Below are 23663 nucleotides of genomic sequence, written 5' to 3' on the forward strand. Positions count from 1 at the left end.
TTCCGGTATTTGGAAAATTCGTCGGCTAGGATGGTAATATGTTGTACTTTTATTGCTGTTTTAAGACCAAACTATGAACACATGTACCAGTAATACCTCTGATAGTTTAGTTGATGTTTCATATAATATATAACGTTACAATTGAATCTAATCAAAATTATTTTTGTCACAGTTCAAATACCCGACACTATGAGTACGTATGCTAGCACAAGCCAGCCGATACCGTTGTCCCTGTACTGCAGGTCACAGTGACCTGATTGTTAACACATCTTACGTTCATCACTCACAATACCACAACTACGAGGACCTAAACTATACAAGTAAATACATGTTTCTGGGGGAAGAGAATATCGTGCTTCTGAGTAAATGCTGTCCTCGGAAATGAAATTTGTTGATATCCTGCCTGGCAATTAAGTGGACTTGTCGATAAACTCCAAACTACGTATGGGAGGGGTGTGGCTATGGGCCTGTTTGTTTGGTACTGTTTGTTGTTTATCACGGCAATCAGCTCTCCTCACCCAGATATATGACGGCGTTATGTGAATGATCTAGTCTGGACCAGACAATCGATCTACACAGTTCGGATACGATGATTCGCCTATAGCAAGTCAGCGAGCCTGACCACCCGATCCCGTTAGGTGCTTCTCCCGACAAGCATGGGGTGCTGAGGAACAGTTCTGTCTTCTCAGTGCTCCAGTACTAAGGTACGGTGTCGTACCGGGAAGGCTAAAATTTATTTTTCGGATGTCCCGGGAAGGCTAAAATGTATAGTCCGGTTTAGCCGGGAGAGCGAAATAGGGAAGTACCACCAAAGCTAAAGATAAGGTGCCGGGAAGCATAATCGATATCGGTAGAGAGAAGTTTTTTCGAAACATTGTTATTTTCGTTTCTTTAGAACTTTATACTTCAACTTTATTCCCATCAGCAACTATGGGTGGTACAAGAGCAAGGAATATACAATATTAACAAATGTACACAAATATAAACATGCGCCATGATGATATTTGCGTAGCAATTTATACAAGCGAGGGGTAAATTGTGATGAGCATTTGCTAAGCTTAAAATTGACAGGCCACATGACCTTGTTGATGTCAAATGCTTTGGAAGCTCGTACATGATCTGAATTCAGATTTCGTTATCAAATTAGAATACACTGTAACAGACAACAGCTCTTAGAGACAGTGGCGGACAAGGACCATCTCTTTATCGCCTTCGAATTCCTTCTGAACATGTGGATGGTCGGCAATGAAGCCAGATGACTCAATAAATGCACGTAACTGTGGAATGAGTGCTTGCTTGGTTCATATGAACTCTGCCAATCCGTACACAGTGGCAATGCGACCGTGTATAAGCGAGTTTGTTCAGGAAACGACACCAGCCCATGGTTAACTCGAGTCACGCATCATGTACCACTGGATCCGTTATCGTGATGTAAAACTGACTACACTTAACAATGACACAATGGGTCTTCATGCGAGTGCGATAATGCAGTTTTACGCCGCCATTGTCAAACTTCCAGTCACGCCATTCTTGATTGCCATGCTTGACAGTCATGAAACACAGCCATAGAGTGCCCCCTCCCCAAACCTCGTCCTTGTACCCCATGCGTGTCATACCTCATGGGGTTGAACACAATGTGATGTGCACACACTCCTTTCTGTATCAAGCACCTGCCTTCCATATCAAGGACCTGAGATTGTGTATCAAGCATTAACCTCAGTATGAAGCACATACCCTTAATATCTAGCAACTGCACCCTGTATCAAGCACCTACCTCTATATCAAGTACCCGCACTCGATATTAAGCACCTGTCCTCTGTATCAAGCACCTGTCCTCTGTAAGAACCTTACGGCTCACCTCTGACCCACACTGCTTCCTTTGACCGTTAATAACCTAATGCTGAACAGATATACCGTCTCTTCACTAGTGTGTTCCACAGATGTCACATATCTTATAAATGGAAAGGAGTCCAACTCAAGATGGACTGGATAAATGTGTCTCAGGTCTATGGTTAAATTAAGAATTAATATTTCTTTCTGGATTACGCTTGTATTTCACCTTTTTACGTATATGTTTGCAAATAAGATAACCTCCTGATTTATTCCGAAAGTAGAAACAACGCGTTCATTCTACTATCGGATAATCGTTACTGTCTTTGTTTGTAATCCCCTTACAAGTACACATTTGCTTGACTGTACACTTCCTGTTTGACTTTCTGAGTGTCACTCATCCATCCATCCAGAAATCACTTCCTTACTCACTGACTGTTTCACTCCCTGACTCATTCACTGACTCACTCACTGTCTCACTCACGCACTGGCTGACTGACTGGCTGACTGACTGACTGACTGACTGACTGACTGACTGACTGACTGACTGGCTGACTGGCTGGCTGACTGACTGGCTTGCTTGCTGGCTCGCTAGCTCACTCACTCACTCACAAATTACCTTCTTCATACTCGCCCTTCAGAAAAACTAATATCACATCTTTTCCTCGTTTGCCATTTTTGGTCAGTGGAAAGCATCCGCTCCCGTCCGGTGTCGCCAATACCCAGTGTTGTCCTATTGCTAGTCGTGTCCTTCCTTGTATGTATGTGTTCCTATAACTGTAGTTGTGTTCCCGGGAATTTCATCATGAGGGTGATGGTGTATGTCCCCGTTCTCACACAAAGGACGCTCATTACGTCATCTACCATTTCAGCGTCTGAATGAAAACAAAACATGATTCAGTACTTATAAATAGTCAAATGAATAATAGGTTAGGACAGTGTACAGTCACCGTGTGTCGTACATATACAGTTTATTTAAAGAATAAGCAGTGATTACAGAAAATACATGTATGCCCGAGTTGAAATAGTGTTCACAGTGCTGAGCCTTGGCGAGGCACTGAACATTACCTTGACGAGGGTATATTTCCCGTAATGACTCGTACTGGTTATTCTATTTATTAATCATAATGTAATGAAAAAAAACCCCAAACAAACAAAAGAAACCACGAAGTTGGAACCACCCGGAGACAGGACTTGAAACATCAAACAGCTAATTCGTATTCATGCGCGTATTAAACGTAAGCTCTCTAGCGATAATAACATAACAACACTATGGCAATTAGTACCTCGTAAAGTCGCTTCAAAATACAACAAAAATATCTCTTATGGAAATATATATTATGTTTTGTTAATATGAACTTATAAATGCAATATGATTGAACTTAACAACAGTTTAAACGCTATTTGTTCAAGTCAGTGCACCGGGACATCGTCCATTTGTTTTTAAGGGTTATTTATTGTTCACAAAAATTATTAATAAGGTTAATAAGTTTATTATTGTAAAGTAATGTCTAGTAAAAAGAGTACATGTACTCATGGTCTTTAACCTCTGTGTTTTGTTTTTTAAACCTCGAAATGTGTGAGTACAACACGTTCTAATTATCAATAACACGGGAAAGTTGACAATGTCAATGAACATGAATCATGAAAAGAAGTTCCGTCAACCAATCATATTTCTTCTCTGCTTAGCTGACCAATCAACGTTGGAAATCGCTGAAAAGCACATGTGCGATTATCACAAAAATAATCACATGTGTCTCCAAACCCGTATGGGTAATAAACACGGTACACAACCAATGGTGCTCCTGTCTTCAAGGTGATGAAATGCTTCAAGGTGCACAGTCTCTGGGGCTTCGGATCACCATGGCCATGGGTTTCGCAGTGCGGTTGACTTTTAAAACCTGCATTACCCCGAATGTCTCTAGAGTTTCACAAGCACAATGGCCATGAGTTTGTCTGTGTAGTTGACTTTTAAGAATCGAAATGTATTACCCTGAATATCTCAAGGGTTACACAAACACAATGGCCATGAGTTTGACCGTGTAGTTGACCTTTAAGAAATGCATTATCCCGAATGTCTTCAGGGTTTCACAAACACACTGGTTAAGAGTTTGACTGTGTAGTAGACTTTTAAGAAATGCATTACCTCGAATGTCTCTAGGGTTTCACAAGCTCAGTAGCCATGAGTTTGACTGTGTAGTAGACTTTTATGAAATGCATTACCCCGAATGTCTTAAGGGTTTCACAAGCACATTGGCCATGAGTTTGACTGTGTAGTTGACTTTTAAGAATCGAAATGCATTACCCTGAATGTCTCAAGGGTTTCACAAGCACAGTGGCTATGAGTTTGACTATGTAGTTGACTTTTATGAAATGCGTTACCCCGAATGTCTCTAGGGTGTCACAAGCACAGTGGTTAAGGGTTTGACTGTGTAGTTGACTTTTAAGAAGTGCATTACCTCGAAAGTCTCTAGGCTCCTTGTCCATAGGTTTCACCTATTGGTTGACTTTTAAGACTTGCAATACTTCGGCCTTATCTCTCAGTCAGCTAACACGCCGTTTCCAACTGGAAAAGGGTCATATCGGAATCCATTCACTAACAAATCTCAACACTTCTGGCTCGGATGTCATGCACGACAAAGAGCCTTGAGAAATCAGATTCGTGAATGCAATTTCTACACACCTGAAAACTGGATTTCACAAAAATATTAACTTTCATGTAGCTGCCATACTGTAAACATCAGGCAAGCACAACACATTGTATCGTTTTGTAGATTTAAGTTTTTTAGATAAATCTCTGAACCTCCCATTCCGGGAACCCAGGCGAATGTTGGAAAAGAACTTGCTTGAGATACAAAGGGCTCACGCCAAACTGTAATACAATTCACCATAGTTGAAGCCTTTATGCTTACAGGTTGAACGATACAGACGCGTAGATTAAACAGGGCAACACCCGACATACCACTTGTCAGTACAGAGAACCTCCCTTTCCGTGAAATGAGCTTGACCAAAGACCAGCAACGTTGACTAACGCCGGCGTCAAGGAAGTAAAGTTTGGTGGATCTGTGCTGCCAGAAAGTGTTTTCTGAGAAAATCAGATTATGCATAATCCAGCATGATGGCTGTGCTATTGTTTATGGTCGCAGGCAATGATTGTTGCCAGCTTTTGCATTTAAGCAGTAGTAGTTATGGACAACCATCCAACGTGATGTGCTGCCCTGTAAATTGAATGGCCATGGGTACAGGGATGACGTTCTTCTTCACGTTGTGTTAAGATTCCCTTACCCCACTAGGGGACACTTTAACCGCAAGGTAACGCTTGATCACACACTATTGTGGTCGGCTAGTCTTTCTTTTAGGCCTGCGTGTCCACAACACGTAAACCTAACGGTTTGTTTGGAGAAATAAAAACGGGCCCTTCGGTCGGATTCTACTTGATTGATTTTTGTACTTAACACTATTAGCACCGACTTGTAAAGAACATACACCTGGATGATTACAGTGAGAGATTAGAAACGTGAACGAGATGGCAGGACATCCTATCTGTCACCTTCACGTCATGTTCACGTCACTTCACCAACACCACCTTCACGTCCCCCTCATTTAATCTTAACGCGACCAACATGTCATCTTCACGCCATCTTCAAGTCATCATCACGTCACTTTCATGTCATCTTCACGTCACGTTCATGTCATCTTCACGTTTACTATCACTTTGGCATCTGAGTGTAACCTTTCATGTCACCTTCATATCACGTTACTTTCATGTCACATTAATGTTACCTACATGTTACCATTATGTCACCTTTATGTCACCTGACGTCAACCTCATGAAACGTTGAAGGCAGCATCACGCCACATTCATGAAACGTTGAAGGCAGCACTACGTCACCCTCATGAAACCTTGAAGGCAGTATCACGTCACCTTCTTGAAAGTTTAACCTTGAAGGCAGTATCACGTCACCGTCATGAAACGTTGAAGGCAGTATCACGTCACCGTCATGAAGCGTGGAAGGTAGCTTTACGTCACCCTCATGACACCTTGAAGGCAGCATCACGTCACCCTCATGACACCTTGAAGGCAGCATCACGTCACCGTCATGAAGCGTGGAAGGTAGCTTTACGTCACCCTCATGACACCTTGAAGGCAGCATCACGTCACCCTCATAAAACCTTGAAGGCAGCATCACGTCACCGTCATGAAGCGTGGAAGGCAGCACTACGTCACCCTCATGAAACCTTGAAGGCAGCATCACGTCACCCTCGTGAAACGTTGAAGGCAGCATCACGTCACCTTCATGAAACGTTGAAGGCAGTATCGCGTCACCCTCATGACACCTTGAAGGCAGCAACACGTCACCCTCATGAAACGTTGAAGGCAGCATCACGTCACCCTCATGAAGCGTGGAAGCCAGCACTACGTCACCCTCATGAAACCTTGAAGGCAGCATCACGTCACCTTCGTGAAACGTTGAAGGCAGTATCACGTCACCCTCATGACACCTTGAAGGCAGCATCACGTCACCCTCATGAAACGTTGAAGGCAGCATCACGTCACCTTCATGAAACGTTGAAGGCAGTATCACGTCACCCTCATGACATCTTGAAGGCAGCATCACGTCACCCTCATGAAACCTTGAAGGCAGCATCACGTCACCGTCATGAAGTGTGGAAGGCAGCACTACGTCACCCTCATGAAACCTTGAAGGCAGTATCACGTCACCCTCATGACACCTTGAAGGCAGCATCACGTCACCCTCATGAAACCTTCAAGGCAGCATCACGGCACCTTCATGAAACGTTGAAGGCAGCATCACGTCACCCACATGACACCTTGAAGGCAGCATCACGTCACCGTCATGAAGCATGGAAGGCAGCTTTACGTCACCGCCATAAAGCGTTGAAGGCAGTATCGCATCACCCTCATGAAACCTCACGTTACCGCCATGTCACCCTCATAAGGAGCACGTGCTGTCGTCACTTCACTCCTACACCGATTGCAAACAACACTGCATTGGCATCACTCTGAAACCTATTGAATTATTAAAAAGGCACATATTTGATACCCATTTAACCAGGAAACCATCAGTTGACATCGAATGTACGTATTTATGCAATTTCTCGTTATGTATCAATAAATAAAATGAAACTTTCCCCCTGATGGTTTGTTAATTGTATGCTCTCTCTCTCACTCTCTCTCTCTTTCTCTCTTCCTCTGTGGGTATAGACAGACACGTGGACAGATAGATAGGCAGAGAGACAGACAGACAGACAGACAGACAGACAGGTAGGCAGGCCTGTTTCTATATTTATCCACTATATCGTAAATTCCAAATAACCTGTGTTTTACTAAAACGGATACACATTAAATTCAGCATCATTTGGAAGCGTTTATGTAACTGCGCCTATAAATAAGCAGATTCGGAAATATTTAAACAGGCCTAACGGCCAAACTATATCTCCGTAAACTGATCAATATTTATCTTTGTAAAGGAGAGGTGTTCACACAAGTTTGCTCACCGATCCCGTTTAATGTTTGGTTGAATAAAAATGAGTTTAAACCAAACCACACAAAAAGTAAAAATTATCTGTCAGTGAAAATCAGTGATCACACTGGGTGCTTGCGACAAAGAAAGGCTTCTCCCTCTCCGCCGGAGGGCCCCACCTCTTACAAGTGGAAGACTCGTGAAGACCTAAGTTAGAATTGATCTTCAGCAACCCATGCTTGTCGTAAGAGACGACTAACAGGATCGGGTGGTCGGACTCGCTAACTTGGTTGAAAGATGTCATTGCATCGGATTTGCGTAGATCGATTCACATGCTGTTGATCCCTGGATTGTCTGGTCCAGACCCGATTGCTTACAGACCAACGCCATATAACTGGAGTATTGCTGAGTGTGGCGTAAAACTAAACTCACTCGCTGCACGTGAAAGGTAATGGCTTGCCTGTTGCCTGACCTCGCTCAATATATATATATAACACAACGTAAACAACAGATTCCTGGTCAGTCAGCCCGGTGATGGACAAGACAATCCAGTGACTCGCTTTGCAAATATTCAAAACTACACACTATTCGATCATTTAGACGCACGTCTATTCTTTGGAGAGTTAAAGCGGATTGTAAAGTACTCATGAAAAACGATATAGTAGAAACTTGAATGAAATTGTCACGAACTGTTCATGTTTATCTGGAGCATGTTGAGACGGGATTAGTTGATACGCATCCTGTGTACAATCGTCCTGTTCATCTGATGCGCACATGTTCCCGTTTCCGATGACTTCAGTACCACTTGACATCACTAAGAAATCAAGCATTAACACTGCGAATATTGACATGTTGACACTGGGTCCTGACGTAGAGAGTTGGACAGGTTTATTACACAGTTATATAAACATATATAGTGAGATGGATAGAGAGGGGGGAAGGAGAGACAAACAGAGAGACAGACAGACAGAGAGGGGATAGTGAGAAAGAGATGAGAGACAGAGAGAGAGAGGGGAGAGAGGAGAAATAGTGAGAGAGTGAGGGAGAGAGTAGGAGCGGCAGACAGACAGACAGACAGAGGGATGAGGCAGATAGAGTGTGAAAGGATGAGAGAGATAGAAATAGCGAGAAAGGTACAGGTAGAAAGAGAGAGGGAAGATTGACTTGGGGAGAAAGGGGAGAGAAACAAAGCCGGATAGAGACTAACTTGCAGAAAAAAACAAAGACGGGTGGAGAGACAGAGACAGGTGGAGAGAAGGGGAACGTGAGAAACAGATATGACTAAGGAAACTGACAGGAGAGAAAGAGGGTTGGGGGAGAGGGTCCAGAGAGGAATGGGGAAATGTACACCACACACAGCCATGTACACAGACTATCTGACACATACATGCAGACTGACAGACTGACGCACGAGGACACGGACACAGACAGACTGGCACACTGACAGACGCAGACACATACAAATACACGCAGACACACATACACACAGTCAGACACATACACACAGACTGTCAGACACATACATGCGAACTGAAATAAGAGAACACAGACACAGACAGACTGACGAACTTAGGCACACTGACACACGCAGACAGAATGACACATACACACAAACAGTCAGACACATACAGGGTTAGACACACTGACACCTAGACAAACTGACAGACAGACAGACAGACACTCCATACATGATCAGCAGTACTAATGGCTAGTTCCCGGTTCTTATTTCCTGAAGTTTGTCGGTGAAAATAGAACCCCTTTCGATCTGTACTGAACAATGTAAACAGACATGTTAATTTAGAAACTTGTAGCACTGCTCTGTTGAGACGGAGAGATAGAGGATGAGACGGGGAGATAGAGGTGAGAATGAGAGAGGATGAGACGGGGAGATAGAGGAGAGACTCAGAGATAGATGTTGAGACGGGGAGACAGAGGTGAGACGGAGAGATAGAGGTGAGACGGAGAGATAGGGGTGAGACGGAGAGACAGAGGGTGAGACGGAGAGATAGGTGTTGAGACGGGGAGACAGGAGTGAGACTGAGAGATAGAGGGTGAGATAGAGAGATAGAGGTGAGACTGAGAGATAGAGGGTGAGATAGAGAGATAGAGGTGAGACTGAGAAATAGGGGATGAGACAGGAAAATAGGAGTGAGACTGAGAGGTAGGGGGTGAGACGGGGAAGCAGGAGTGAGATTGAGAGATAGAGGGTGAGACGGTGAGATAGAGATGAGACTGAGAGATAGAGGGTGAGACGGGTAGATAGAGGTGAGACTGAGAGACATGGGATGAGAACGAGAGGTCCAGGTGAGACGGTGAGATAGAGGCGAGACAGACAGAGATATGTGTAACTTGTAGAGAAGTCGGTAAAAGATAGAAACGTCCATGCTACTACGGACGGGTTCATGACAAGACACGAAAAGAAAAAAAGCTCTTATAAACGATAATGATGATTTAATTTTGACATTAATTCAAACATATTTAGCTGTTGCACATCCAAGACCTTCAGATATAAATTAGCGTCCTCCCACGTTACAATATCCCCACCCCGGCCAGGGTGGGTCAGTGTCTTAATTGGGAGGAAGTAAAGACTGGAAGCATGCACGATTTTACTCATTAGCGTATGGCTATTTGATCGTTCTCGTGACCCAAGCACCAGGAGTTGCAGGTCACGAGTGATACTCTTGGTAAAGTGCCTATGTTACAGTGCCAAATGACTTGTACTGGCCTTGCTACCACGGTTCACCATACTGCACTCGCCGCGTGTGCTGATCCTTAATTGTTTGTGTTAGTACAGGAGTACTATGGTCACTACATAGAGCAACGGCACATTGTGTTTCCAGAACTCAGAATGGCCATACTTCCTGTACTGAAAGCATGACCTCGACTGTCCGTTCTTACTTTATCACAGCGAACAATCACGTGTTCGGGCTTTGTAACTTGCTGACTGTTATTCTATAATTTAGGGGTAGGCACAATACACTTGTTACATAAATCAATAAATACATATTTCCATGAATATAGACTTTGAAAGCACAGGCGTGAAAAATCAGTTCGTAGTTTAAATCGGAGCTTGAGGCTTTGACTTGGTTTAAATATATTTTATTCAGAAAAGAAAAAGACTGGCAAACAAGCATGGATGGCCCAAATAATTGCCGCTGCATAATACATGTATAAGTTCACACATATACATAATGCTTCACGGTATAACAAATTATAAGTACAACAAATTGTGAACACATGATAGTGTATCAACAAATTGTGAACACATGATAGTGTATCAACAAATTGTGAACACATGATAGTGTATCAACAAATTGTGAACACATGATAGTGTATCAACAAATTGTGAACACATGATAGTGTATCAACAAATTGTGAACACATGATAGTGTATCAACAAATTGTGAACACATGATAGTGTATCAAAAGAAATGCTAAAGAAAACTAATAACCCTGTTAGATAAACTGGCATGCTAACTGAGTTCAACACGAACAGGTTATCTCTGAATGATAACAATTTTGGATACTAACAAAGTTCCTCGGTTTTGTGTCCTGGCAACAGTTGATAAAAGTAAGAAAATCACTGAAACTACAACACTTTTATGAATCAAATCGTTTTGTTGTAATAATCAATTGATGTAGAATATCAGATATTCGTTTGATTTTTATTCTGGGGTATAACCATTTGCATATAATAATGTAAGCACGAACAAGGAACACTATCAGGAATGCAAGGTTTATATTTATCATTGCTGAAGTCACTGTCCCAGTCTAACACGACAGTGTAATATTTCTCATAATCTATAAAAATAAAACTTGAACAGTAACATGCAGATGAAAGATAGCAGAAAGTTCCGCTTAAATGAATATTGTGAGTGAGTGAGTCGGGTTTTACACAATTTCATATGTTACAGAATTTTAAGCAGTTTTCTTTTCATTTCGTCAAGCTGCTGACCGACTATAAAAAGACGGTCACTAACAATCGCTTTGTGATAAAAAATACTCACTGGAGAATAGTATTAAATTTCCTTACTAATTGAATTCACTTCCCCTTTGTTCCGAACACGAGTTAGAGTTAAAAACCTATTTGAAGGCTTGACCTGAATACAGACAATTCAGAAAGTGCGTACACGAAATCTAAGCGTCCTCATCAAAAGGAAGCTAAATTTAGTTTAGTTTGAGGGTTATGCATTCAGTAAATGTGCTGAAGTGTTACTTGTTTTTCTGGCCATGGATCTCTTGATTGTCTGGTTTGTTTACAGACCGCCAGTCTCCTGGCGTCAACTCTGTCGACTATGCATAAGACGCTACCTTTTTATGAAACTTGCAACGTTCCGTTTCCTTGTTATTATCATCACAGATGTTTCTCTTTTTGTTTCTGTTATTCCAGTGGAATCAGTTTGGGCAGAAAATCAAGACTGTTTACTCTATGACATTGGAATTTTATATCTATTGGCGTTTCATATTTACATGTATTTGCGTTTCATATATATTTCCGTTTCATATTTATTGGTGTTTTATATTTATGGGCGATTTATATCTACTGGTGTTTCATATTATTTTGCGTTTCATATTTCAGTATGTGTCGTTTATGTGGGCCAGAGCTGGCGCACTGAAGCATGGAAATACTTCCATATACAGACATGTCATTGTTGAGTGAACATGAAGGACGGGAGTAGTGGGTGTATGAAATAAACCTTATCATCCCGAATTACACACTATCAGTGTCACCCACATCCAGTAAAGTTTAATTCCAGCATCATGAATTATTTCTCATGTTTCGGGGTCAGAATGTAGGGTCACCCTTTTCTGAATGTTGAATGCGCTCCTTCCAGTTTAGTTTCAAGGGAGACATCTTGACAAACCAGTTTACTGCGCCAGAGTAATGTCGAATAGGTTACAGGGAGATTAGTCCTCGCTTGACAGCGTTTGCCTGTTCATGTTACGGAGAGAAATATTGACCATCGATGTAAAAGCATTATTAAGATTAATTTTATTTGTTGAAGTGAATATACATGTGAATATTGTATTTTTTACGAATACGTTTGCCGATTTTAAAATAATGCTTTATTCAACTGAAACCTTAATGTAATCATTACTTGAAAAATTGCAAGAATCAGGAATATAGTTCTGTGTCTTTCTATGATTCATAGCTCATGACACATTGTTATTATTGAAGTTTTTAAATGTCACACTAACATGCATATATACGAATAGTTTTGTACGACAGTCTACTAGATTATAACTGGATAATATACCGAACTTCCTACATAGTCTTACACAAACATACAATCACCAAAGTCAGGGAAAACTATAAGTACACATTTCTTCATTGAACCTACACAGGATAAATGCTTTAAAACGTTAGTTTTGTTAATGTAGCTGAAAATAAGTTCGTTAAATTATATCTTTTTTTTCTTTTACATATCACACTCCTTGGTGAGCTAATGTCGTATTCCTTACATCCCTGCGCAACAACCTATGACGAAAGGATATCCCTTCCTCGAGCCACGCTCTGATTGGTTGAAACGAGAGCTATGAGTCATCAACGGAATAGCCTTCTTAAGCGGGTACGAACACACGTTGGCTCAGAAGACAAGAGGCGACGAGGATCATACATACACCTTTCTGTTGTACAAACGCGTTATTTATTCGTATGTGGGTTACTTGGACAATATGAAAGGATCTACGAAATGTGTGTGCCTGTTAGTGACATGTTTTGTTTTTACTGTGCATGGACTTGCTGCCGAGAGAGACAAGCGGTCTAGGAGACGGCCAATAAACCTTGTTCATGATTTTGATGTTGAGGTAAGATCATCTGATTTAAAATTTTCAATACTTCAACTATAAATCACTAACGTTAATTGTTTCTATTTTTAAAAATGTATTTAGCGTTTTTATAATGTTTTTGTTTCAAAAACAGCCACGTCGTTAGGGAAGGTTAAACTAACCCTATTTCCCGACGCTGGCCTGTTATGCAACATGTTAATCAATAATTCATAATTGATTCATAAAGTTCTGTTTGTGTATTTACTCAATGAATCATAAACCAGTTGTAAGAGTAATATCGCCATATCCCGGCCACATAAGCTGAGCCAGAAGTTGGATGGTTATCGATTCCATCCCATTGTTCGAGAAGCAGTACAACTGTGATGAATCACCGTAGGAACTCTGTCTACTATTTGCAGGGATTTCTCAAGGATTTTGGTTACATGGATAACATCCCAGCTGGAATTGTTGGGGACGAGCTGCGATCAGTATTTGACAGAGATTTGCAGATTAAAGACGCTATCAAGTAAGTAGACTTGCTCGGTTATTAGAAGCGTAGTGTTTTTTTTAAATATCACAACGCTGCAGATGAGTTCATGCATATCTTGTTATCCTCCCTTACTGCTCCAACTTCTAAATTCCTCTAAAATAAGTTGTTTTCAAATTTTAATATAACAATTGATATGTTTGATACGTGTGTTGATATTTTCACTTTCAACATGTACACGGGACACTGTACTGGATATGGGATTCTTTTGTTCAAGTGTTAAACATGCACATGTGGCTACAGGACAATGCTTGTCGAGTTTAACGATGTGATGGTCGTGTGATACATGTCTCTTGAATACAACTGTATTGTGATATAAATGCTCTTCTCGCATGGCTGAGGTTGTCTGGGGTTATTGTGATGGTGTTGAGGAATGTGGCCTACATATTCACAGCTCAACAAGATTCAACCGCCCGCTTGTGTGTGTAGGTGTTGCTGGGTTTTGAACGTTGAAAAATTAAAACAGTTACTATGATACATTGGACTGGGGTGTAGATATAGTGTGTCATTTCTTAATACGATAAACTAATAATATAAAAATGAAATATATACGCGATGATCGAGTGCGTAAGTATGGCTTTCAAGAATATTTCTTCAACATCACGACGCGGGCAGTAGAAATGGGTTTCTCACGTTGTAAACCTGTGACGAACCCGGATGTCGCGAGCGGACACTTTAACCGCTAGGCCACACGCGATTGATACAGTAAATGTAAAACAGTATGTACATGTAATACAGTATGTAAATGTAATACAGTATGTAAATGTAATACAGTATGTAAATGTAATACTGTATGTAAAATTAATGTAAATATATATAAAATGTAATACAGTATGTAAATGTAATACAGTATATAAATGTGTAATACAGCATGTAAATGTAAAGACTACGTTTACAACAAACATGCTTAAAATGAAGTATTTTTGTTCTGTTGTATATTCAAGCCGAAAAGCGGTTATAGCGGAATATATTTGTGGTCCCTTTCTGATGGTTACTGTATGACAATGACATCTCATATAGAAACCAATATAGTTTTCTATTGCATTGACGGGTTTAAAACCTGTTTTAAACACAGTTTCTATCACCGAAATGACAACAATACACTAATCAATTATACATGATAACAATCTGTTTGGGGAGACATACATCCGAATACTGCATTATCGACTCCACAAACAGCGTTACACTCCGAACAAAAGAACCCCCCAAGTCCCCCAATCCTTTTGTAAACTATGCGCACAGTCGCTCCTACTAAAACCACAGTATGCAAGACATGTCTCACGCTACGCAATTAAAGTGGGCATACGACAAGGAGCGCCTCTAGGTCTGCGCTTTTTATATGAAAACATGAGTGCGCAGCCTATTTTTTAATCAAGTTATAATTTGAGGGCCGTGTGGCCTGCGTACAAGTAGGTTTTGTGTGTCACGAAAGCATATTTCTAATATGTAAGCATTAGTGATAAACGGAGGAGTCTTCCCTTAAATCTGTGAATTTCAACGGCTATATCTATGCAATTCAAGCTGTTATCGCGCTAACAATATATCAGTCTGCATTTAAGAAATTTAAACACAATATTGCAATAAAATGGTCAGATTGAAATTATTATACTCTGATAAGGCTGTCGGCTGATCGAAATTTACATTTCGTTGACCAATAATGACGGGAGTCCCTTGAAATCGAGTAAATATTTGTCATATAAACGGCTTTGTATTGCAAAAATAATATTAGAACGAATAAGTAAATAATCTGACTACTATGTGTTTTGTTCACACAGTTGTTTTACTTACGAATATTGTAAACGGTGAGTGAGTGAGTATGGAAAGAACAGGAAATGATATTTACGCCACCTTTAGCAATGTCATGAGGGGTACAAGAGGTGGACATAAATCATTTGACCATGTAATCGAAACTAGACCTTCAACGTGACGACCAAACACTTTAACAACTCGACCCAGCGGGCAGTATTGAAAAGTTCCGGACACAATCTACATGTAATGAGTCAAAATGAATCGATCTGATTCACATTATCCAGCGAAAACAATAGCCCAGCCCTTCTGGAAGTAATCAAAGATAAAATTATTTCTTCGTTTTTTTGTAAGATATAATGCAATTACTCTTTTTGAAACTTGGCGCCTACCATAACTGATCATGATTCATGGACTTCTGTCATCTGCACGATCGCTGGATAATCGACACAGTTATTCTGTAGCGTTGGCATTTCATGTCAACCTTTAAACTAATTTACCGTAATGTCATACAGACAAGAAATATCCGTACAAGTGCGTTTATATTATACAGGTTTGTCTAAAACCAACAAGCTGTTATTATTTAATTTGCTTGAACAGACGGAACCCCGTCATTCTGACAGTTATTAACAATGTATTGTTACATTGCAGAGACTTCCAGTATTTCTATGGTTTGAGGCAGACTGGTGAAGTTGACCATGAGACGATGCGTATGATGAAGTTGCCGAGATGTGGTGTGCCAGATAAGGAGCGAAATGAAGACATTCGCAAGAAAAGGTCAACTGCTTTTCGATACACACATCTAGGTATGGACTATACCATGTTTTGACATTTTATACACCCATGTTGATATGTTCTTTTGTATGTCGTTTAAAGCCACACTGAGCAATATTCCATATCTACGGCGGTCTGAAAATAATCGAGATTGGACCAGACAACCCAGTGATCAACATCATTAGTATTGATGTAGGCAGCTGCAGTGCAATGACGTCTCAAAAACATCAGCTAGTCAGTTTCCTTTCTCACGGCCACGAGGCAAACATGGTTTATGACCAAACACAACTCGAATCTCCCTGGGCACTTAATGTTATAATACAATAACACAACGCTGCATGTTTTTGTGAAGGTTATGCTGTATATTCGCAGGTATAAATTTGAATTCTGTCTGAACTGCATCGTATACAGTGTGACTGAAACGTTCTCGAGAACTGTTTTACGCATAATGCTGTCTTCTACAGGATCAAAATGGCCAAATCCTCGACTCACTTGGAAGTTGACAAAACCCACCTACAAACTGAGAACTGCCGATCAGAAGTAAGTGATGAAAACCCCAACCAGTATTTATGTCCCGTGCACACCTCGTGTTTTGGTTCTCTTATTGGAATATTCAAGCTATATGGCGACGACCTCTAAATAATCAAGACAGGACCAGACAGTCCTGTGATCAACAACATGAGTATCTAGCGTTGATTGAGTCTGTCCAGTACCACATATAGCTGGAAATGTGATGTCAATACCGTGTGTTCTAAACAAGGAGACATGCATATGTACATCACTTCTCAGATGCATGTATGACATTCCGTTATGACTATGCATCTGTCTGACGACACAACGTGTGTTTGGTATTTCAGAAGGACGATACGAGAGGCGTTTCAGATATGGGAAAATGTGGCGCCTCTAAGCATCACAGAGACAGCAGGCAATCCTGACATGGAGATTTTCTTTGCAAGCGGTGAACACGGAGATGGCAGGGGCAACGCATTTGATGGAAGAAGTAAGACGTATTATGGTATTTTTACTTGTAAAATGAGACCAAGACTGATTATAATTTGTTTACAGTATTTGTATACATTTTGAAAAAAATGTGTCAAAAGTAACGGGAACGAGCGATCACAACAGTAATTACTGCCTGTTATTTAACGCCGTATAGAGCAATGTTCAGGGAATGTTACTATTGCCTGTACAAACGCCGTTTCCAGCCAAACCAGTGATTGATATTATGAGTTTGATGCTCATTACAAATGAAGCAAGCTATTTAGCACAGAGTAGATTATACTTTTACTGAAAATTGGTGAATATAAATCGTTTAAAACAATTAAAACTTATTTAACTTTAAATTTTAAATACGCTATTGATGTTTTCAGGTCGAGTCCTCGCCCATGCATTTGGTCCGGGCAAAGCGAAGATCTCAGGCGATGCCCATTTTGATAACGACGAGGACTGGACGCTGAAATCAGACCACGGGTCAGATATGCTGGTCGTAGCTGCTCACGAGTTCGGTCATTCACTGGGTCTCGGACACTCTCGCGACCAAGGGGCGCTCATGTTCCCCGCCTATAGGGGTCAGGATGCATTGACTCTCGGACAAGATGACATTAGAGCAATTCAGGTTCTTTACGGTACGTTGTGGGGCGGTGTCGTGGATTTGGGGTACATGAGGGTGGACCGGTGGTAAGACTGAACACTGGAGATCAGAGACGTTGGTACTGCGATTAAGGGCACTGGCTTTGGATGTAGCGCAGGACCCCTCAGTTGGCGTGTTTTGGGGGGCCAAAAGGATTAGAACTTGGGCATGGGGTGAGGGAAGAAGGTGGGGAGGATTTGTGGGAGGGCTATTGGCTGCAGATGTTGGAGAGGGACTTGGGTTGGGTGGACGTATGTGTTTGTGGAAGGGGTAGGGATGGGGTCAAGAGTTGGGGTAGTGGATCGAGGTGTTGGGTGGTAGGGTCTGGTTGATGGGTGAGGGGACAGGATCGTTTGATTGGAAGTACAGATTTCAATTATAAGTGGCGATAAGTTCAAAGTCTCAAAAAAGTTTTTTACAAATGTAGATTTCTAGTATTTCACAGCGACGACACTGAATCTGAATAGTTTACGCTGTCCTTAAGTGGAAAAAAACATTTTTTGCAGGTTCCCGGCCTGGATATACACTGAATCCCAGACGGACCCGCCCGCCGCCAGCCACCCGTTCACCACCCCGTACCCAACGTCCACCCCGCACCCGCTTCCCGCCACGCACTCGTTCCCCCTACCGTCCACCGACAACACCCACTCCTACCACGACGACTACACCGCCGTCACCCTGCACAATAGATTTCGACTCCGTCGTGGCCGGTAAGTACGCAGTTGAGACATCTCTATGTTAGACCACATAAATTTACAAAATAACAGTCACATCTAAAAGGATACACTTTATTTTTATTTCAAACTATAACTGTGCCAAAGAAGGACGTACACACCGTACACCGTAAACAACCAGACCATGTGTTCCCTGTTTTCGGCCCACTGTACTTAAGAGTCACATCCCTTTGTAGTGTGAGGATATCGATCCTTTCGATTTAAGATTCTCCATTGTGGCCTCATGTTTCTCAGTATCTATTCTTGTTCTAGTTTAACCAGAATTTAAAGCTCGCTTATCTTCTACGTCAAACTATGGCGACCTTTTTGAACTGTTCACAACACTGTCCAAAGCGGCGTAAACTAACTCACCACGGCAATAACAGACCCGTGTCAAGGTTCTGTTCACAAGTTCTTTCTTGTTCCAGGGCCCGAGAGGTTCTTCTACGCCTTCAGGGAAAACTCTGTGTTCAAGTTCAACGCCGAGGGCATGGAGGAAGGCTACCCCAAACGCGTCCACGAGGTGTTTCAGGGAGCCCCGGAACAGATTGATATCGCCTTCTCTGTAGCTAGAACATCCAAAATCTACATCATTAAAGGTGAGTAATATATGTGTCCAGTTTGGAACTTTGTGGTGACGTAGCGTGATGGTCAAAACATCCCTCCTCCGGCCATAGGTCCGGGTTTGATTCCCCACAGTGTACTAACAACCAACTCTTGGAACTTACAAAGGAATTTCTGTTTTCAGACAAGCAAGTATGGCGGTATACAGACCTCAGCCTTGACGAAGGGTTTCCTTTTGAGTTTAGGCGGGATCATTTCCCTGAAGCCCCCCGTTTCACCATGTCTCTCATAGACGATAGAGGCAAGGCGAGGGTTATTATGTTTGGGGTAAGTATAATCAAACCAGCAAGATTTACAAGTGTTACGCTTCTGATCTTATTTACAACAACACGAGGCTAGATACTAAACTAACGAGCAAAAGAAACGATACTAAGTCGAAATCACTGATATTACAAAACGACAAACCACCATTGTGAAAAAATATGAATTTTGATAACAGGTGTATAGGCAACATACTGTAATATCAGTGATTTTGACTTTGCATCGTTCCTTTTGGTAAAATGTATAGTACAGTAATGAATAACTGTATCACTGTATCACAGGTAACCAAAGTTCACAAATTTATCTTCTTTGTCTTTTCCGAAAATAGAAAACGTATGTCATTATCTTCTGTTTTGCGCTCGGGGTGTCACTGTTAGATATTTGTGTAGGTCACTACGAAGTCTGTTTTTGTAACATATTGTTATTGTCTCAACACAGTCGTCAAATGTGCTGCATATCGCAGTTACGTCCCTTAGTTGCGCTAGAATCCGCACACGTTTACGACTGTCTTCACTTCGGGACTTTGACCCAGTTCACTCACACATTTAGGGGTTAATACTTGATCTTCTTGATTCTTCCAGACGACAAAATGGTGGTTCTACAATTTCGATAAAGTTCAGAGCTCTCGACCGCTGCCCTACCAAATCTCGTCTAATTGGCGCGGAGTTCCCCGAGATGTCCAGTATTCGGTCAGGTGGACGGACAACAACTATTACCTTATTACGTCCAATGGGTAAGCGCTGTTTGCAAATCCTAAACCTTGTTTATTACAATACAGCATTGTAGATCAATAGTGTGTTTTGTTTATGAATATTTATAAAGCGTTGTTTTTAATGACAAAGATATCTCTACAGTGAAATATCAGGCTATGATTGACTGTTTTGAATCCACTCTAGGACGAAGGAGTTTCGTCATTGTTTCGCTTTTTTTTTTAGAAAAGTAAGGCTTGCTGACAAAGTTGATATAAACGAAAGAATTTTATTTCTTTATTGTGGTGGATACGACGTTTCTGAGCATAGTCTTACGTGCATCTGGTGAACGGATGAAGGAGTAAGAACACACTCCAAAATTTAAAAAAAATATCTTACCTTCATGAGTATCACTTCTAAATGTCATTCCAAGACTACAAAGTTGTTATTCGGCAACTTTTTATGGAAACCAGTCTCTGACTAATCCGAAATACTATCAATACCAAACAGCATCCACGGTTTTCAATTTTCTACTGTAATTAAGCATACATTGAAATCTGTGGAAGGGGTTTACGCTCACATCAATTTGAAGAAACAATAATTTGATTTATAACACGGGCCTTGATTTTATGTTGCAGCCACGTGATATTTGACCACAATAGGCGCGTTGCCTCACGAAGGGGACTGGTCAGTGGGATACCGCCATGGATGGAGAAAACCTGCAATGCCATAAAGGCCAGTCCTAGCGCCAGGTATGTTCAACAGAGAAAACGGTACTCACAGCATGAAGACGTCGAGATATTAAGGAATGCAGGGTTAACACAAATGGACAATATGTGTAAGCACAATATGTGTAAAGGAAGTATATTTTGGACAGCATTTTGAATTATTTAGCCAATGAAAGTATGTACTTGACTATTTGGTTTGACCGAAAACTTACAAACGTGGTAAACATATTTGTGTTTAAAACACATGGCGAAACACAATAAACAAGGCCCATAACTAAACGGCAATGTCGTTTACGTCAAACACTTCCTTGTCTATTTCATTGTTGGAGACTGTCACACATGGGTATGTGACAATAGTCATTAAATCAATGCTAGAATATGATAGGAGGGCAATCACTGCTGATGTTGGTTGCTTTGTTGGATGGCCGTTGTGTAGCACCGCACTCAACAGTATTCCAGCTATATGACGGCGATCTATAAATAACCGATTCTGGACCACACAATCTCGTGATCAAGAGCATGAGTGTAAATCTACGCAATTTGGATACGCTTAAATTTCTTAACTAAGTTGGCGAGTCTGAGCACCTATCAGTCGACAAACATGTGTTATTGAAGATCAATTCTAACCTGGAGCTCTGGAACCTGCGCACAATGGACATACCTCATTTGCTGTATATCGTCAACATTTTATTTTATGTATGTGTTTTCGTATTTTGTGTATATCTCTAGAATTTATTACATTTACCTCGGTATGCTATAAATAACATTTCATCCACGTATCTTGTGATTGTGTGTACACTGATATACAAAAAGATATTTGCATTAATTTTATTTTTTCATTTTCAGTGGACACTTGGAACCATTGGCACTCATCACCATGGTTACTATTGCGGTTAGTCAGCTGCTGATGCGATGATGACGTCACATGCAAGAATGACGTACATCCTACTTGTCATCATTACGATCGATCATCATCGATCGATCATTATCGATCGGAGAACATACAAAATAATATTTTCATGGTTCTAACAAATGCCAAAGTATACTCAGGAACGGGAGTGTTGAAAAAATCCAACATGAGAGTGTAAATGCTGCTTTTCAAATTAGGTGGGAAACAACTGAACATATCATTGTTCATTTGTTTTTTCTATTGGATGACAGTTGTTTTGTAGACGTCACGTTACATGTTGCTGATCAAATTACAGAATGTCGGTTGCCTCTTGACCGGATGCCTGTGATGGCATTAATCATGCTACGATGCTGCAGTATTTTAGTGTCCTACTTAGGATGAAATAACGAGTTTTTTCAACTCCAAGTTCTTTAAGGTAAATGACATCTTCAGTGTGATATCACTGCACAAATAATTCAGAGATATTCATAACGTTAAAAATACAATTTGATTGTTTATGATTATATTTCATAAACTGTTATCTCTTGAAATTAAGTGATGAACAAGAGTTTATTGTTGAAGGGTGTATATGAACAAATGGGAGTGTGTGTGTGTGTGTGTGTGTGTGTGTGTGTGTGTGTGTGTGTGTTATACGACTATTATGAGCGTGTGTGAATGTTCTTTATGACGAAATATGAGTCACGTGATCTGTATGAACGAAAGTGAATGTGTTGTATATTTATTGTTTTATTACTTATACATACATGTAGCTATAAACATCTCCAATGTCTCTCACCACCGTGTACCTACAGTAATTATGTAATGTAATATGTTGTGGTCGATCTAAGTTATACGAACGCTATCTGAAACCACCCACGCCTTTGGTCTGAAGGTTTGCTCACCTCGCTTGATCCACCCCGATTTATGCAACACGTGACGTCACCATTCCACATACATCAACAATCTGTGATATTAAATATGTAATAGATGACACTCCATTCAGACTGAAGACTAACGCACGTATACATACTATATATATATGTGTGTATTTATATACTGTTGGGTATCATAATACGCGGGACAATGTTGTCGTATTATATTGATGCAAAATGTTGTAAATATCACCAAGTGCTCAAAAGTATCTTTGTCGACTATTTTTGGATATAAATATGTATCTATTTATGTATATATGTCCGAGTGAAAGGACATTTTACACCTTTCACAATAAAGAAATAAAATCCCTTTTCGTTCTTGTGTATTATTCATATGAAATGTCACATTATTCATCCAACCGCATGGTGCAGTGGGTTAGCTGTTGCCTGGAAAGCAGTAGACCGCTGGTCCGATCAACAGTCGAGCCATACCAAAAGACTTTAAATGGTGGATCTTTTTGATGCCTTGCGTTTCCCCCGGACGGCCACGCCGAAGACGTCAATGCGTGAAGCCTATTTATGGTGTCCTCCGATGTGATACTGCCCGAACATAGTAAAAGGGGTTATTATATTATTCACCCTTTCACTCATTATTCATTACCACTTAAACTGAGAGACTTGCATGGACGCATATACACGTACAATGGTCTTGAAAGACGGTAGCCTAATTTCACCTAATTTAAATACATGTATATACATGCATGTCATTATATATTAGACAGTAAAAGAAAGTATAGGTCCAGTGTGATGAACCGTAAAAAGACACAAAACAAGATGTTGCATTTTGGTTCAAGCAGAAATATATGAGATGGAGAAGTGTTACAGATGCCAGTTCAGTGACATTTTGAACGAGGTACTGACAACACTTAGTTCGAAAATGATGGTTTTCCTGCGATACTGGAACAGTACGTTTTCAATCCCACCAATTGGACCACTGAACCTATACTTTCTTTTGCCCCCTTTTTACAACATATATACCATATCCAGTAGAGATGATCACGAGTGTCCTGATTTGTCAGTAACCTCTGGTACTGGGTTCGATCCC

General features: G+C 40.9%; 1 protein-coding gene across 2 annotated transcripts in view; it reads left to right on the forward strand.

Moving 5' to 3' along the window:
• Positions 1 to 22928, forward strand: part of LOC137293751 (macrophage metalloelastase-like) — a 167630-nt gene extending 144702 nt beyond the window's left edge. Inside the window, exons 2-13 of one of the 2 annotated variants that reach the window (XM_067824475.1) lie at positions 12966 to 13124; positions 13505 to 13611; positions 16030 to 16184; positions 16617 to 16692; positions 17010 to 17152; positions 17523 to 17777; positions 18289 to 18492; positions 18924 to 19094; positions 19244 to 19386; positions 19962 to 20113; positions 20708 to 20821; positions 21644 to 22928. In XM_067824475.1, coding sequence (XP_067680576.1) covers positions 12993 to 13124; positions 13505 to 13611; positions 16030 to 16184; positions 16617 to 16692; positions 17010 to 17152; positions 17523 to 17777; positions 18289 to 18492; positions 18924 to 19094; positions 19244 to 19386; positions 19962 to 20113; positions 20708 to 20821; positions 21644 to 21713 — 1722 coding nt within the window. In that variant the 5' untranslated portion in view covers positions 12966 to 12992 and the 3' untranslated portion in view covers positions 21714 to 22928. Of the gene's footprint in view, positions 1 to 12886; positions 13125 to 13504; positions 13612 to 16029; positions 16185 to 16616; positions 16693 to 17009; positions 17153 to 17522; positions 17778 to 18288; positions 18493 to 18923; positions 19095 to 19243; positions 19387 to 19961; positions 20114 to 20707; positions 20822 to 21643 lie in introns of those variants that run through there. The other variant, XM_067824467.1, reaches the window with a different exon arrangement.
• The last annotated feature ends 735 nt before the right edge of the window (positions 22929 to 23663 follow it).

The sequence above is a fragment of the Haliotis asinina genome, chromosome 1 (genome assembly GCF_037392515.1).
Source record: "Haliotis asinina isolate JCU_RB_2024 chromosome 1, JCU_Hal_asi_v2, whole genome shotgun sequence".
Taxonomy (NCBI): domain Eukaryota; kingdom Metazoa; phylum Mollusca; class Gastropoda; order Lepetellida; family Haliotidae; genus Haliotis; species Haliotis asinina.